The sequence below is a fragment of the Ammospiza caudacuta genome, chromosome 18, assembly GCF_027887145.1.
Source record: "Ammospiza caudacuta isolate bAmmCau1 chromosome 18, bAmmCau1.pri, whole genome shotgun sequence".
Lineage (NCBI taxonomy): Eukaryota > Metazoa > Chordata > Aves > Passeriformes > Passerellidae > Ammospiza > Ammospiza caudacuta.
The window spans coordinates 15,257,730-15,275,419 of NC_080610.1; the positions used below are offsets into that span (position 1 = coordinate 15,257,730).

Below are 17,690 nucleotides of genomic sequence, written 5' to 3' on the forward strand. Positions count from 1 at the left end.
CATGTTGATATTTCAAGCCAGTAAATCATATTTCAAAGCAGGCCTAATCTTTTAGACTTGTGCTTTAAATGTACAAGCAGCACTTCAAGAACCTGTGTAGTCAGGTGGGTTTTGGTTTTTTGTTTTTGGGGTTTTTTTAAGGAGGAAGATCTCTCAGTTTCATTTTGGTTATTTACAGACGTGATGTCTGAAGACAACAAAAGCAACCAGGAAAACAAATCCCCCTGTTAATTAGAACTGTTCATGTTAGGAAAGGAATGGCTGCTTTCTATTTGTTTTGTGTGTTCCCGTGGGATGAGTGACACATGATTCATGTGTTAGTGGTGTATCCCAGGCCTCTGACGGAAAAGGAACTGAGTACAGTGAAAGTGACAGTAGAGTAATCCCTAAAAATGTATTGTGGCACTCTGGTGCAGAACAGAACAGAACCACGGATCAGTAACTGAAATAAATGCTCACAATTTCATGGGTTTGAGTCTGCTATCGTAGACCTCGATATGGCTCCTGTTAGTGTAATATCTGATCCCCTCCAACCATGGGGTTTGTTAACCCAAATACTGGCACCAGAGCTGTACAGCCTGTCACAGATGCTGACCTGAAAGGCACCAGGGTGGGGAGAACTGTTCCCAGCTGGTGGGGCAGAAGGTGTAGATAGAGCACAGCTCTGGGATAGAGGACAGCTTTGGATACAGCACACCTTTGGGATACGGGACAGCTTTGGATAGACCACAGCATTGGGATACACCACAGCTTTGGATACACCACAGCTTTGGATACAGCACAGCTTTGGGATACGGGATAGCTTTGGATAGAGGACAGCTTTGGATAGACCACAGCTTTGGATAGAGCAGGATTTGCCAGTTGTTGCTGAGATGGAATTGCACAAGGGCAGGAGGGCAGCGATGCCCCTCTGCACCCATCACTCCCACCCACGGCAGCAGTGCTGGAGCAATGTCAGTCATGAGGGGTAATTAAAGCCTTGTAATAACCGTGCAGGATGTGTCACCCTTGCCTGCAGCTCCAGCACCGTCTCAGCTCACACCCTTCCCCTCCCTCTGCTCCACCCAAGCTGGGGTTCCTTCACCCACTCCCTGCTGCTGTGCTGCCTTTCCGTGGTGCCTCACAGAGCCTCCCACCTGCTGCTGCCTTGCCTCCCCTAATGACCGCTCTGTGCACAATGACTGAGTTAATCAGAGCCAGCTCTAATCAATATTCTGATCTGTTACCAGCTGAGCATGCAGGGAGGATAAAGGGCAGGCCCCGAGTGCACCACACCAGGTGAGCAAACCCAAAGAGCTGGGCGGGTTTGCAGTGAGGAGCCCTGGGGCCAGCTGGGCTGAGTGCAGGTGGTGTCAGAAGCAGGGGGTGTTTCCATCCTGAAGCTAAAGAGCTAAAATGAAACAAGTTCAGTGAGTGTGTAGAAGAGACCATGGCTTAGGACAGGACCTTGAGGTGGGGTTTTCACCTGTGGTTTAGGATCTACAGGTCTCCCCCATGGGCTTCACTTCCCACCCATCATTTTGTGCTTCAAAGTGCATTTTCTGGGCCTCCAAGAATGAACATTGACCTCATTCGAGGGAATATAACTTATGTTTCTCTATTCCTTTTCTGTAAAACATAGATTTCTTTTGGGCTTTGATGGATTAAGAGAGCAATATCTCTTCTTTTCATCATTCTTAATAATGAATAATAAAAATTCTCAACATCATCTATGTTCTAAGAAGCTGAGCACTTCACACAAGTATTTGTTAAACAAGATTTTTCTAGCAGGTAATTTTTTGTTGGTTTTATCTACATTAATATTTCATCTGCCAGGTGATTTCTCAATTAATGGGGCATTATGCAGTCCACATAAATAATACTGGGTTTCAACTGTATTGAGGAAAAAAAAGAGAAAGGTACAGAGATAACCAAATCATATTCTACTGATGAAAATTTCATTGCCTTTGTAGGAGATTCCCCTATTTCATCACCTGAACATTTCACTCCAAAACATTTAAATGAATTTCTCATGTGGTTTACTTTGAAAGACACTTACAAATTGCACAGAATCTTCTGCTTTTTTTCCCCTGGCTCCCTGATTTCCACAATAGATGCAGCAGTTGCACAGTTCAAGGAATAATGGGTTTTTGACTGCCAGTCCCCCATGCAGCTGGGGCTGTGAGAGATGAGCAGGATGATTGTCTCCGCTTGGTGCATCACTGCTGTAATTAAAGCTCAGTGCAAGGCTCTGCTTCCAGTCACAGCCCTGTGTTACTGCATCTCCTCAGCACCTGGAAGGCTCTTTTGCAATTAATGATTTTGCATAAGCATCAATAATTGTCCTGTGATGGACAGGAAGATGCTGCTCTGGTTTGCTAAGGCTGGGTGACAGAAATCATCACCTGGCTCCATTTCTATTTTTTCTTTTTTTAACTAGAATGTTAATTTTTCAGTTGGTTTTTCCTTTTAGCTCTTACAAAGGAAGGTCTCCTCATATCCAAGTTGCAATCTCCACATTGCTTTCTGTTGATTGCCTAGAAACTTCGATGCTTCTTCTTTTTCTTTCATCCTTACCAACCTTGGGGTGAACAACCTGAATTGTATTTTTGCCTTGTTCTTCCTCCATGGACCACCACATCCAAGTTGCATGTGATGGCTTCCCCTTCTGCTCCCAGAGCACAGCTACAATCCTTCTTTTCTGCCCTGGATCGTGGTGTGTCTGGGTAGGTAGAACCTCTTTGTGCCACACCAGCGAATCCCAGCCAATCTCAGTTTGCTCATCCCCACGTTCCTGCAGGGATCATCTCCCCATGGCTGGCCTGGATGCTGTGTGGCACTGTGTGCTCTGTCCTCCCTTTGCAAGGTGCCTCCTCCCCACCACTTCAAACACTCCCCAGCTCTTTGTGGATTCTGTTACCCACACCCTTCACTCACCAGCTGGGTGTCATATCCACAGCTGCTCCTTTGGATGGCACCTTTATCACTTAATTATTATTTTCCAGCTAAGCTTTGTTTGTATTACCTGTGTGAGCAGGTGGAGCATCTCTGAGACACCTCCTAAGTGAGTGCATTGTAATCCCTGTCATACTGGAATCCTCTGCTCTGCCGTGCTGTCTGTACAAAACCAGTGTTACTCAAACACCTGGGGGAGTGGGATTGCCTCCTGTTGGGAGGGCCAGTATCAGTGGCCAGCTTTCATGTGGTTTTCCTGCCCATCATCTTCCATAAATTCCCTGGGAGAGAACCCCCAGGGTTTCTTATGTGCTGGGTCACTGCTAAGTGGGTTCTGATCCATCATCAAGGCTCATGAGCACAACTGCAGTGACAACAATGCATCATTACAATTGCTCAGGGTAACTGTGTGACAAGCGCATTGTGTTTTTTAAGCTGGGCGATCAAATCTTCAGGTTCAGGATATCAGCTGACTGCCCTTTGGTTGTGAAAGAATTATTGTATCACTTGTACCCAGCCTTACAAAACCAGTCAGGTGCATCCTTTCCTTTCTGGCTCCCTCTAAAGTGTTCGTTGTGTTTCTGAGTCATAGCCACACTCCATCACATTAAATGCTTTTTCAGAAGTGACAGCCTCTAATAGCTCTTCCCCTATTGTCCCACCCTGGGCCCCATTTGAATCTGTGAGTTTTAAAAACACTTTGAAAATCCCACCCTTTGCCACAGGACTTTAATCCTGCTCACGTATCGGGAAACAAACCCTTAGATATGATTCAAATATGAACTACAAAAACCTGTAAAAATGCTCACAGCTGTGTGAGTCTTAAGGTTTTGTTCCCTCTTGATTAAATATTTGGGGTTTTTGCTTAACATTCGTTAATGCCAAAAAAGGCTTTGATCTTTCTTCCATGAGGGCGTGGAATCTGCCTTTTGTTAGCCAGAACTGAGGCTAAACAGGTACTGAATTACTTCTGATTGCACAGTCAAACCTCTTCAGCAGGAGAAAGATATTTTGTTTACTTACCCAGATCTGCACTAACAGTCAGGTGCAACTTATTTATCAAGGTATAAAATTTGACAGAGTGCTCAATGCAGCCTCCAAGGTGGCAGGATAAGCACCCTGAGTAAAGAGCTCCTTAGGTAAGGGAGAGCCACTGGTTTACTAGGAGCAGAAAACAATTCAAGGAGACAATTCAGAGGAAACTTCTCCTGCCTGTGTGGAGCCACAGATATGCACTGGAAGGCTCTGAGTCAAGCTCTGTTGAAACAAGCTCTTTCTCAAGTCCTGTAGGTAAGAACTGCTTCTTTTACTGGCTTAGCACATGCGACTTCATTTCATTTTTTCCCTACAGATCAAATGAGGTTATTAATGCAATGATACCTCACTGGTTCAACTCTGAGTTACAATCAGAAAAAGCCAGCAAATCCTGGCATTACCACAGCAGGAGCTGTGAACTCTTCAGCCTCACTTGTGGGAGCGCTCTGCAGCTCTGCTGGACTCAGGGCAGCTCCAGCTGTGCCCGGGCAGAGCAGGGTGGCCATAGCCCTTGGTTTGTGGCAGGAGCTGTGCCATACCTGCAGCCCGTGCAGGGAGCAGAGCAGTTCCTGGGCTGCCTTTGAGAAATGAGATCCGGATGGAGTCCCACAGGAAACGGCAGAGGCTCCAATGCCTGTCTGGATGTTCTGGGGGTTTAACAGGCTGCTGATCCTTGCTGCCAACCATCGCTTTAAATGGCTGTGATTAATCTGTTTCCTAGATCGCTCTGGTAAGAGTCAGCAAGGCGCACACGATGTACCTTATGGGTGTGGTACCCTGCCAAAAGCCCTCCCTGTCCTGCACAAACGTGTATTTCACACATGCACCAGGGGGAGAACAAGGGCATGGGCCCTTCTGAGAGCAGGGTTTAAAGGGTTTTCTCCTTGTAACACTGCAAAGAACTTGGAACGTGATTCAGGACTGACCCCTCTGGTACGGCCTGAGTCCCTAGGGGCATTAATCTGGGATTTTCTGATCACACTCTGGAACGGGGAGAGAATGATTCTCATTGAAAATATTCTGAAAGTGCTGAGCACCCATCCTGTCCCCCCACTTCAGGCACAGATCAGATGTGTTCAGATATTCAAGCTCTGAGGATTCAGTGTTCCTTTGTCCAAAGTCATGAGCACAGAGAAGTGATACCAGTGCAGGCAAATGCCCTTTCCAGCCCCTCTGCATTGCTGCTCAGCATTTTCACACAGGTCCCTGCAACCCTGCCCAGGCCAGGAACGATGAATATCCGTGCTTATTTATTCTGGTTTTGTGTGTGCTGCACAGGGCTCCTGTGGCAGGACAGAATCAATGCAATCAGCCACACAATGGAGGCCACTCAAGGAGCTGAGCTCATCCATCCTGACACAGGCACTCAGGCTCACACACTGCTCTGACAGAGAAAGGATCTTGAGCTGGCCAGGAACAAAGCTCAGTATCACATCCAGCAGCCCCATTCAAGCCCCACAAGAGGATGCTATCTAAATTCCTGAGACTCTCAAGCTGGTTTGTTGAATGCTGTGCATGCAAACAGCCCTTTGATGATACAGTCCCTGCACTGAGGGAAGGGAACTGCAGCTCTTGAGTCACTTGCAACTTCTTCAAACAAAGCTTTTTTATCTCTTTTTTTCTCTTTTTTTTTTCTTGCCTCCACACACTGTTACCCTGTGGTTCTGTGTCCTGTTAGAGCAGATTGCAGAAATTCTCATTCCCTTATTCTTGGCCCCTTTATTATTTTCCTCTGAATCACCGCTTTATTTTGGTTGTGTCCCAAAGCAGAACTGTGACATTTTCTGGTTTAAAAATAGCAACTGAGGGGAAAAAAGTAGAAGCAAGGTTTGTTTTTCCTTGGTTTTGCTTTCAAAATTGCTGCAAGGTCTGGTGGGGAGCACAGCCATGCAAACACTGAATCAGCAGAAGGGCACAGATGGGGATCTGTGATGGACACAGGAATTGTGGCTGCTGCAAAGGAAAGCAGGAACCACTTCTGCTGGTGGAGCAGAAATGCAGATGCATGCTTGGCCTTGTGCTGCCATGTTTGGGAATTGCCCTCTTTGGGCTGCTTTGGGGCATCAGAGTTTTTCAATAATGATTTTAAGAATTGTTTCAGTGGATCATTGCCATTGGTACTTCTGCTACGGTGGGTAGCTGTGAACAACACTGCAATAACTCAGCAGCAAGAATTAAAGGGTGTAGAAAGGCTGAGGAAAGGGTTGTAGAAGGGAAGGTAAAGAAATAGGCGATGTCTGAAAAAATAAAAGCGAATAGGATGATATGGATCAGAAATAGAGGGAGTAAAGAAACAATTTCCCTTCACATTCCAGGTATCTATACAGGGATATGGATATAAATATGTTTAATCTCCTGCTACCATTCACATTGCAGCAGCACCTCTGAGTTTCACTTCTGTCTCAAGACATCTGTGTGCTAACACAGACCAAAAAGACTCTCCCTGCCCTAAATAATTTTTTCTGACTAGTACAATGTGATATTAGCAGGGCTTTGCAGCCACAAGAATCAGCTGTAAAAGGATGTTAAATCTAGGCCACTGCAAAAGAATCCAGTGAAATAAGGGGAGGGATGGAAAAGGAAGGAAAGGCAAACAGTCAAGATTATCACTGGGAAAATATGTCCCACTTTTGAGGGTTTTCTTCCTTGTAGTCCACTCAGAAAAGGGCACAGGTAAGGATGAACCTCAGCACAAAGCATGGCACCAGGATAGCATGAGAAGCCTCGGCCAAAGGTTTGTGAGAGCATCCCTGTGGCAGTGCTGTGCCACATCAGTGCTGCAGACAGAAGTGTTCACTGGGATTAGGGATGATGAAAGGCAGAGCTTGTCCTGCCTGACAGAGGGAACAGAGTGAGTGCGCCAAAACCTGCTGTCCTGCTCACTGCTGGCAGCACAAAACAGCACCTGGCAGCAGCAGCTCCGCTGCGTGAGTTACAGAGGTGTGACGATGGGAACAAACACAGCCTGACCCTTGGGGCTGAGGGCTGTGACAGGTTCTGTCAGGCAGGGACAGACAGGGAGATCACCCAGGGATCAGCCCTGGCTCTGCTGCTGGCACCTGGCTCACCCAGGGTTTCTGGGACCAGCTCTGGGCACCTGGCTCACCAGGGATCAGCCCTGGATGTGCTGCTGGCACTGGGCACAGGAGGGCCCTGGGGAGAGCCCCAGTACAATTGTGTGAGTGGTTCCCGTTTGGTTTGCACAGCTCAGGCAGAGCTGGGGGTGGCTGTGGAGTGGGTGGGCTCTGGGTACAGGAGTGCAAGGAGAGCATGCCAGCTGGTGGCACATGTCCCGTGTCATCCCATGTCACGGCATGTCACATGTCACACGTGTCCCCACGTGTCACACAGAGAGGCAGTCTGAACTGGCCAGGGGATTGATGGCAGGAGCATCCAGAGCTGCCAGCCCTGCCCTGCCCAGGGTGCCCAGCTGGTCCCTGCCTGGCACGGGCACCCTGCCTGGAGGCTGCCCTGGCAGGGGCTGCGGCACTGCTGGGTCAGTCACTGTGCACAGCTGTGAAATATCAGCGTTTGGTTCTCCTCCAGCCCAGAGCCAGCGCAGCCTGGGGAGTGAGTGGGCGCTGTCAGCGAGCAATGAGGCTCGGGGAACCCAGCTGAAGCGCAGTATCGATCCCCAGCAGATTTGTCGCCAGCGCACGGGTGGCACCTGGAGATTGCAGGCGGCCTGAGGAGGAGCACACCCTGGCTTGCCCCCGGCTGCCCCAGCAGGGTCAGCTCTGCCTCCCACCCTCCGGCTCTGCCCACAGGGCAGCAGTGGCAGCAGATGCTGTGCAAGTTATTGAGTGTCACTTTCAATTCAGCCTGACAAGAATGAGTTAATGGAGGAGCTCCGTTACAATGGCAGACAGGAAAATAAAAGCCACACTGAATCCACTTTCCTTGTCTCCCTTGTTTTCAAAGACAGTGCTCCTGGCATAACACAGAATGCCCTGTTCATTCATTTGCTGATAATGCTGCTCCCTCTGGGGCGAGCCACAGCTCCTTCATGGATATAGAGTAACTTATTCAAGCACAAAGGGAAACCTCTTCCTTCCTTTAAATTGTTCACAGGCTACCAAAGCAGCTACTGACGATGACCTACATATTGCTGGCTACTTTTCTCCTAATAGCATTGAAAAACCGAGATAACAATCTTGTTTTTTCAAGTGCTTAAGATCTTATTGCTTCTATCCTTGTTTCTGCCAACTAAAACTAGGTGTTATATTGTACTATGTGAGTCTACACCACGGAATTTTAGAAAGTGCTCGACCTGGGTTATGATCTCTATATTTATAGTTATAAATACAAATTAGCAGGTTTAATAAGCCAGACAGAGAGCATCGCACAAAGCTGGTCTTCGGTTTTATCAATGGAAATGTGGAAATCTTGGACTCAGACCAAGAAGTTCAGTGCAAAAGGGAATAAATAAGAGTAGGCTTTCGCCTTCTAGTCAAGCTTGGATGAAATTGTAGGGTTTTCTTGTCATTTGTTGTGCTGATTTTAAATCACATAGGCTCATGTCATTGATTTGCAGGTTCCTGTCTTACACCTTCCCAAAGTTCAGCCCCAGATTGCTCTGAGAAGTGCTTGAGGAGTGCTGTGTCTCAGACCACCGTCCTGCAAAAGTGCCTGTGTACATTATTTATTTAATATTTAAATAGTACTTCAAGAGACTTGAGAGAATTCTGTACATGTTTAAAATCGAGTACATGCGCAAGAATTTGGAAGTGTGCGTGTGTGTGTGGTCATATGAAGGTTTTTTCCTGAACCCAAGGGTTTTTATGTTTGAAAGTGAGAGTTTAGACAGCCAGAATTTCTACAGACCCTCAGACTCAGCTGAACTTGCAGCATGGCAAATGGCATGGCAGCATAATGCAGGAACAGGCACGTCTTGTTGGGGAAGTTTTCTTCATTCCTCTTGCTCCAAAGCTTTCTTTGAAAGACGATTTCCTTAATGACTGCAGCTTCCTCACTGGTGCTGCTGAAGTGTGGAGTACGCAGCTGGGCACTGGGTCACGGTCAGCAGTGTCCTCGCGTCCCTGCTCTGTGCCCTGTGTGTCCTGGGAACTGTGGCCAGCCCCAGAGCTTTCTCCATTGCCGCGACACTGCAGCACCTTGCGCCAGCTTCTCTCCTCTGGCATTTCAGAGATCAGGTGAGACCCTTGGGAGATCCCCGTCCTCTTGGGCCTGTCCTTGGAGCTGACACCCCTGAGGACGCTGTGCTCATGTCTCTGAGCCTTCCTGGCTCTCTGTCTGGGGGAGCTACACCCCAGCACATCTGCTGAGCCATTAACTCAGCATCACGCACGGTGTTACAGGAACCACCTACACCACTTGCTGCAGGTGGTTCTTGAATTTCAAAGACTGCCTGACAGGACTTCTTATCAACTGCCCTTCAGTTCCAGCTAAAACTCATTTTCATCTCGTAGCTCATTCGGAGGCTCAGCCCACTGGAGGTTTTTTCTGGGGGCGATGTGCATTCAAAAGCCTGAAAAAAAGTGAATTCTTTTGAAAGCAGCAGCACCCCTCATCTCCCTTAGAAGTAAGTACATATAGATTCAAAGCCATGTGCTTTTAAAACTCTCTTTAGTCCCGCTCTTCCCTTCCAAGTTGCCCTTGATTTTGCCTCTTTGTTGCTGATTCCTCCCCGCTCCCTTTAGCACTGTCCCTGATTTATGTGTCAGCGCTGAGCGCATCTGATCAAAACGTGGCAAAGTTGCTGGTTCAGCACTCGCAGCAGGGATGCAGCAATGGGCTGTGTCTAATCCCACTCTGTGCTCCTGCCACGGGAGCTGGCCGCAATCTGGGAGACAAGGGCAGGTGCTCAGAGCACATCCAGGACAGCTTGGGATGCTAAAGCAGCTCCTCACCCAGCCTGCCCAGACTTCCACATGGAAACTGCGCCGGTTTCCAGCCACAAGCTGCATTGAACACTGTGCACGGTGCTGCAAGCGGCAGGAAGAGCGAGCAGGCTCCAGAGCCACGTCTGGGGTGTGATTGTACTAAATTGTACCCATATTCACTTCTGCTTAGAATGGAGCAGCTCTAAGAAGCTGAACTAGGTAGGGTGGTGGTTTTTTTTAACTTCAGCCCAAGAAAATTTTGTGGGAGGAGTCACTTTGGAAAGGTGGGAAAGCCTTTACCCTCAGGTTGCCTCAGTAAGAAGCTCCCGCTGTGATACTTGAAAGCCCAATAGACATGTCTGAATTTATAATACACTCTTGAAGTATTCATTCATAATCCTGTAGGGATTTTCAAAGCCACAAAGAGGATGTATTACTTTTAACTGGCTACAGGGAAAATATTAGTTCCTGCTGTAATAAACAAATAGTCTATTTTGGTGCAAGAGGAAAAATGTGAAGAGTCAGAGCAATGAAAGGGGAACAGTTTTGACACTCTTGGAAGTTCCTGTTTTTCTAAAATATATGATACACTATGAACTATTTCCCCCTCTTCCTTTACTCCTTGAAAGTTCACTGTTATGACCTGGTGCTCCAGCAGTGTGACTCAAAGCCACTGCATTCCTGCCAGGTAAACTCTTTAGCCAGGTGACTGTGCAATTAAAGGCAATACTGAGATAGAAAAAAGAAAAATGGAACAGGAGGACTATTTTGCCCTTGGCTGGTTTGTTTCCCAGTCTCCAAGCACATCCAAAGGAGGATCTGTGGCATTGCACCTATTCTTCATGCACTTCTGTTTGCCTCCACAGCTTTGTGTGGGCTTGTGCAGAGCACTGAGTGTGGTCAGCAAACACAGACCTGCAAGAATTGGGCCAAAGTGGTGCTGGGCAGAGCCTGGGAGCAGCAGAGTCCTTATACAAAGAGATTCTGTTGCCATCAGGCTAAAACTGAGCTTTTCTTACTGAAAAAAGAGTAAAATAGTAGTAATTTCTAATCAGTCATTCAATTCCTAACCCCTGTCAGCACAGAACTCCTGCAGACCTCTACCTCTCTTGCAGCATGCTGAGACAAGCCCTTAACGTACCCTGTGGATGCTGGAATTTCAGCAGCATCCATCCTTTGTGCCTCATGTGCACATGAAGTGAATTTCATAAACAAGCACAGACCCTTGCTGGCAGCTGAGCTGCTGGCAAACACTTTACCCCCAGCTCACAGGAGCATTCTGAAAGCAGGGCTCCATCCCACTCTCTCTGCTGTTGTTGTGAATGATGAGATTTGCTTTTAGAAATGGGGAAAGAGACAGATTTCAATTTATTCTTAAACTTCTCTTCTTTGTCTTTTCTATACCATTTCATATTCTATTCTTCAGAGGAGGCACAAATGCTGCTTAAATTCAGCAGCCAGTGCAGCCAGGGGAGGAAATGAGAAAGAACAGTTCACCTGAGGGCAGCCAAAGGCAGCTTGGAGCAGGCACAGTGTAAATTCACCCATTTTGGTGGGGAGAACACAAAAAGCTGCGCTCAGAAGAGAGTGTGGATCACCCTGTTCCTGCTGGAAGCACCAGTGAATCCTGTGATGAGTGCATGAGATCAGGACCGAGCTGAACCTGTTACATCCCCACATTTCCTGTAGCACAAGCTGGTTTTGCTAGAAGTCTGTTAATCCATTGTGGAGCCAATCCAGTTTTGTTAGGCTTGTGAAATCAGAGCCTGAGGTGGAATAGATGCAGATCATCCTGTGTGCCCACATCAGAGATCCTTCCCAAGATACCCATCTAGGAGAAGATACTGGAGGGAGAATTACCCTGGGGTTTAACTGCTCTGAATTACAAAAGCCTTCCCTGCAAAAGGGAACTCAAGTTTCCCTGGATGACCATGCTTTAATTATACACCAGAACAGGGCCTGCATTCTCATTGGTGTGTTGCAATTTTACATTCTGTCAGGCTTGATGAATTAACGTGCTGCTGTCAGTGTGAGGGAGCACAAACAAAGGCATTGTAGTCACCAAAATAAACGTGACACGAGAAAAGCTTGGGGCGGCACAGGGGAAATTGGTGGGCTAAGCTGAGCACTGAAACTCCTTATCAACAGAGGGCAAGGTTTGTTAAATTTACAGTAAATAACAAAGCGGGCAGCACGCAGGTGGAGGCTGCAGACTGCAGCGTAAGCACTTGCAATTCACCACGGCAAATTCCCTCTGCCGTGCGAGCCCCCGGCGCCCAGCCTGGCTCACCCGACTGAGAGCTGAGGAACAGCGGGCGCTTATCTGGGGAAGTCACTCAGCTCAGCTGGGAGCACACACTGGGAGCAGCGTTTTCCTCTATAAACACATTAATTGGAGTCCCTTTCCCTTCTCTATGTGCAGGACTTGCAGGGCTAATGGGAGCTCTGCAGCTTGTCAGCCTGCTGCAAACATCCCTTCCCGGGCTCGCTGCAAGCTCAGGGCCCTTCCTTGTGTGCAACAGCTCATCAACAGCTTCTCCTGGAAAACAATGTTCTTACTTCTGTAGTAATGCAGGCACTGAGGTGAAACCTGCTCGGTCAGGTCCGGGTTCAAAATGGCCAAAATGTCATTGCTGGCTGTCACAAAAGACAGAACCAGGCACTTGGCCGTTGAGAGATTCTCATTCGCAGCACTGAACTTTATGAATTAGAATGGTCAATGAGGAAAATGGGATTTTGCTTAGAAGACAGTAGAGGTCAGTAGGTATTTTTTGTATTGCAGAAATCAGTGCTTTTGCAATGACGGCATAAACTAATGTACTTAGACTTCATTCTGGATTTTACAGTATTTTGGACGAGTGGCAGGTTGAAAGGGGTCATGGAAATACAGACACAGGAAATCTCAGATATACTGGTATTTATTCTGCTGCAGGTTTGCTTCCGAGCCCCACTGAAAGAGAACCCCACTGGTAGATATGCAGAGTCCCAGACAAATCTGCATATGCCAACCTGGCTTTATTTTAGGAGATGCAAAGATATTTTACAGCTGTGAATTTCACCTTGGCCTGTTTTTCTAGTCTTTATAAACTGGCACTTTGCCTGAATACCCAAACATTGAAACTGTTTCTTAACTGCTGAAAGTCAGAAAGTTAGCAGTAAATTGTGCTTGCTTATGAGCAACTTCAATTGTCATGCATGTTTTATGTAATCATTTTCCATCTTAGTGAACTTAAGTCCGCATTGAAATCCTCTAATATGAACTCTGCTATTTAATCTTCATTAGGGTGTCTTTTTTCTCTCTCCTTTAAACCACTGTGGATTAAAAGAATTACTTTTGTTTAGCGGGTGATCAGAGACTCACCTGGGCTGTCCCTGCAGGCGGTTTGCCATCGCCCAGGTCAGTGTTTTCCCCAGAGCCAGCTCCTTGTGCAGCTGCCCGGGAGGCTGTGCAGAGCCTGTGCCCAGCCGGAACCAGGTTAGCTGTGCCATTTGTCACCCACAGCTTCTGTGGGGCTCAAACGGGGCAGGAAATTACTGCCAGTGGAAAATGAGCAAAGCGCATGGATGGACACCTCAAAAGACAAAGATTTTCTCTGTCACAGCTGCCGTCAGCTAGACCCCACTGAGAAAGGGGGCAAATATCACTTGGGGATGTTGCAGCCAAAGTTAAGGGAAGGCAAACTGAAATCTAAAAGGGAAAAGAAAGAAAGAAAACCCATGGATGTGGCAGCACAGGTGCAGATGGAAGCTGCAGATCTGCTCCCAGGAATGCAGCTCACCCTGTGGCTTCCAGGGCTGGCACCATCCATGGGCAGGGCTGTCCCTGTAACCCATTATTAAAGGTGATCAGCACTAGCCCTGCTGTCATCCGTGCTAAGAAATCTGATCATGTTTGCTTTGAAACAGGCTTTGTTCTTTGGGGTGAGAACTTGAAATGTGGCAGGAGGATGCTCTGCACCTCCTCTGTGGGGCAGCAGGGCTGGTCCCTGCTCCTGCCCTCCCTGTGCTGCTGCTGGGCTCAGCGCTGCCACGGCAATGGCCTCAGCCCTGGGCATCCCTCCTGGGACTCTGCAGAACTGGATCCAAATGTGCTGATCATGACACTGCTGTGGTAGTTGGGAAACCACAGAAATGAACAAATTAAAGGCTTGATGTGTCTCTTAGGTTTCCTTCTTCAGTCCTCGGTTCACTCTCTCCTGACAGGGCTGTAACACGTTTTCCTTCGGCTCCGTTCCTTCCTGCATTTGGAAAAATGATACTCACAAAAACAATCTTCCTCTCCTTCTCCAAAATAGTTGAAAATCATGAAGTAGAACTTTGAACCAGGAAAGTGAGAAATGTTTTAGGACAGACATTGTAAATATGAGAGCCATGGCCCCCAAGGGTGGTGACTACAATAAAGTGTCACAGAGTTAAGAGCAGCTGCCATATCCATCCTTATAGGACACCAGGTTATTTGTTAAAAAAACCCAAACTTTAGAGCCACAGCAATGGGAGAAGCTAACCAATCACTCAAACAGACATTATATGGATAATAATAGCACCAGACTTAAAACGGGGTTGTGTTTGAGATATTTGGCCAGTTCTTACCTTTTTCTGTTCTGCATTATCAACTCGTACTACTCTCAGTCACCTTTCCTAAAAGCTTTGTACAGCCCAGCCAGCACATTCTGGCTGCACCTTTGAGAGAGCTTTGCTTCGGGATGGTGACATCCCTGTTCCCCTCACTGACAGAGCAGCCTGCACCCTGTGTGTGTCCAGCTGAGCAAACGGGATTGAGGGGAGTCACCTCCAGGGATAAATCCCCCAAAGGGAATGCTGGGGGCTGCTGACACTTCATGCCCAGACTGGTTTCTGTTCCTTGTGGCTGGAATCCCCCATTAATGCAGGGCATGAATCCAGGGTGACTGTGGAGGGACAGATGGTGCTGGGGCTGACTGTGATTTAAATGAGACATCCGTGGTGTGGGAGCCTTGTTGCTATTTCTGTACATCAGGCTAAATGACAGGCTCTAGGGAAATTACACTTGGGGCTCACTGCTCCTGTCCCTTCCTGATTTCCAGGTGTTCCCGGTCAGATAATGCCAGAGCATTCCCTGTCAGATAATGCCAGGCTGCAGGTTGGGTCTTGTACTGTGTGATTTGGTATCAGTGTGGCACTTGGAGACTGCTCTGAAGCAGATTCCACATGAGGTGTCCCCATCCCACCTCTGGGATAAGGGTGAGGAGCTTTGTGTGAGATATTCCACATGAAGGTGTCCCCATCCCATCCCTGCTGCTGCCAGCCAGGGATAAGGGTGAGGAGATAAGTGTGCTGTGCTGGGCTGTGCTGTGCTGTGCTGTGAAAAAACAACAGCAGCAGAAGTGCTGACTGCTTCTGAGTTCTGCCTCCTGGTCTCCTTTCTGTCTTGCCCCTAATGAACATTTAATTGGCTAAAGCTCTGATTATCCCTACAGTGAGCTGGCAAGCCCAGATAACTGTCTAGATTCTTAGATGATATAAATAGGCACAGTTCCAGTGAGCTGAAGGGAGAAATGCTGATTTACCCAGCTGAAAGCTTGCCCTGGTAATTCAGTGGTTTTGTTTTTTATTCTTTTTCCCATGTGGAGCTGTATTCCCAACTGTATGCAGATGCTTCCTAAGCCTCAGCTTTGGGATGGCAGCCTGCATCTACCTGATGTATCTTCTACCTTCCTGCAGCATTTTAGAAGACAAAAGGAAAGAGGATTTCTCCTAGTTAGATATTTTCTAATAATCTTGTGACAGCAGGGAATCCCTATAGCTACAAGTTTGATCTCTATGTCTGTGTGTATAAACTTCTAGGGAATAGATGAGAGAGCAGCAAATGCTATTCAAAAATAATTCCTGGGGATTGAGTTCCAGCAGAACCAGTTGTGTATTGGAAGCAGCTTTTTCTGATAGCACTTAGACACCCAGGTAATCTCAAGCTTCCTTCCAAATACACAGTCTTCTGCAAAAGGTTTTTCTAGGGATACCAATTTATATCCAAAAGCCTCTGCATGCATTGACTAATATTGGAAATTACTCGCTTGGTTGCAAATACGTGTGGATGAATGTGAGTAGAACTTGATTGTCTTTTGATTTTTTTGCCTCCAGATTTTTCTGATGAAAAAAACGAAATAAAACCCAACCAAAAAAAGCACCGCATGAAGTGAACAGAAAGCAATGTTTGTTAGTGCTCCTCTCCCTGGCACAGGTGTGTGTAGGAGCACCAGCCCTGCCTGAGCAGGGAGCTGCAGCTTTCTGCAGGGCTGGCAGGACGCACTCCCTGCTGTCCCAAGGCACAGAACCAGGGTGCTCAACTTCAGACACCCTGCAGAAAGAATCCCAGGGAAGATTCGTGGTGATGGCAGCCCAGAGCTTTTTGAAGGGACCATAAGCATTTAAGATGATGTTACTGTGGGGTGTGCAGGAGGGCTTTGGCTGCTGGAATCCTCAGAGGTGTTTGGGGACAGGAACAGAGAGGCTGTCCCTGCTTGCGTAGGGATTCCTGATGGTGCAGACAGGGAGATCACACTGTGGTGCATCCGAGCAGGCTGCAGCAGCAATGCCCAGCCAGCAGCTGCATCCGAGCAGGCTGCAGCAGCAATGCCCACTCAGCAGCTGCATCCGAGCAGGCTGCAGCAGCAATGCCCACTCAGCAGCTGCATCCGAGCAGGCTGCAGCAGCAATGCCCACTCAGCAGCTGCATCCGAGCAGGCTGCAGCAGCAATGCCCACTCAGCTGCTGCTGCTGCAGCCAGAGGCAGCGCCAGGCTGGTCCTGAGCTCACCCCGGGCTGGGAGAGCAGCAGGGACCAGCTCTGCTCACACAGCTCAAACACCACAGACATTTGGGGAATGCACTGGAGCTGCGTCCAGTCCTGATGAGCCTCAGCAATCCCCCTTTTTCCAAACTGCACCCTGTCACTTCCTTGGCTAATCCTCTCCTTAGCTGCCTTAAGTTAACACCTCTTTAGTTCAGAAATTGGCTTTTTTAGATTTATACTCCACTAATTGGCTTTTTCACCCTCTGAGCCCTTTCTGCTTCCTCCTGCATGCACCCCAGCCCCTTTCAGCACCTAATCCCTTCTTTCCACACTTCAATCCCACCATTCTCTTTTCCCTTCTTTTTATTTCCTCCCCAAATGAGCTCCTTCTCTTTTGCTACAACCCCCGAGGCTCTGGTGTTAAAAATCTCTGTCTAATGTTTTTGTGTTAAAAATTTCTGACTTTCCCTGACTTTCATTACCTGACACTTATAAAATAGGCTCTGATCCTGTGAACGTGTATGGACACGCCAGGCTCAGGCTGATGCAGTGAGACCACTGGCAACTGTGTTGCCAGTTTTTGTGGTTTTAGCAAGAGTTGCACGATATTTGTGTTTCTGTTTCTGAAAATCCCAATTTAAGGAGCCCATGTTAGACAGGTTCTGCTCACATAGGGAAAAGAAAAAAAAGAGAAGCAATAATTTCTAGTCCTACTAGTTGTAGAAGCAGATAGGAAGTGTAAATCATATAAATCTGAGAGTCAGAGGGAAAAATAAAAATAACTCAATTATTTTTGATTGAGTCTCTCTATGTATTTCAAATCTCTTCCCTGTAATCTCATAATCTTATTGAAGCTGATCCAAATTTTGAATACCTGCAGTTGGCAATGCTGAGCATGCAGTTAAACATGTTTGGGATTATTTGCACTCACTTATTAAGTTATCACTGGCTTTTCCTAAACAGAAAGCAAATAAGTCAGAAAGATGGATTGCCTATACAGTAACAGAACAATGCTGCACCCAGGGCAGACAAAAGACTCAAAGAAAGGAAAACAGAGCACCAAAGCTGCGCTGTTCCAAAGGGATATTTTAGGAACATCTGGTCTCTACT

General features: G+C 47.4%; 1 protein-coding gene across 1 annotated transcript in view; it reads left to right on the forward strand.

Moving 5' to 3' along the window:
- The first annotated feature begins 8,678 nt into the window (after positions 1–8,678).
- Positions 8,679–17,690, forward strand: part of PIWIL1 (piwi like RNA-mediated gene silencing 1) — a 52,488-nt gene continuing 43,476 nt past the window's right edge. Inside the window, 2 exon segments of the mRNA XM_058816499.1 lie at positions 8,679–8,698; positions 13,191–13,209. Of these exon segments, the coding sequence (XP_058672482.1) occupies positions 8,679–8,698; positions 13,191–13,209 (39 nt within the window).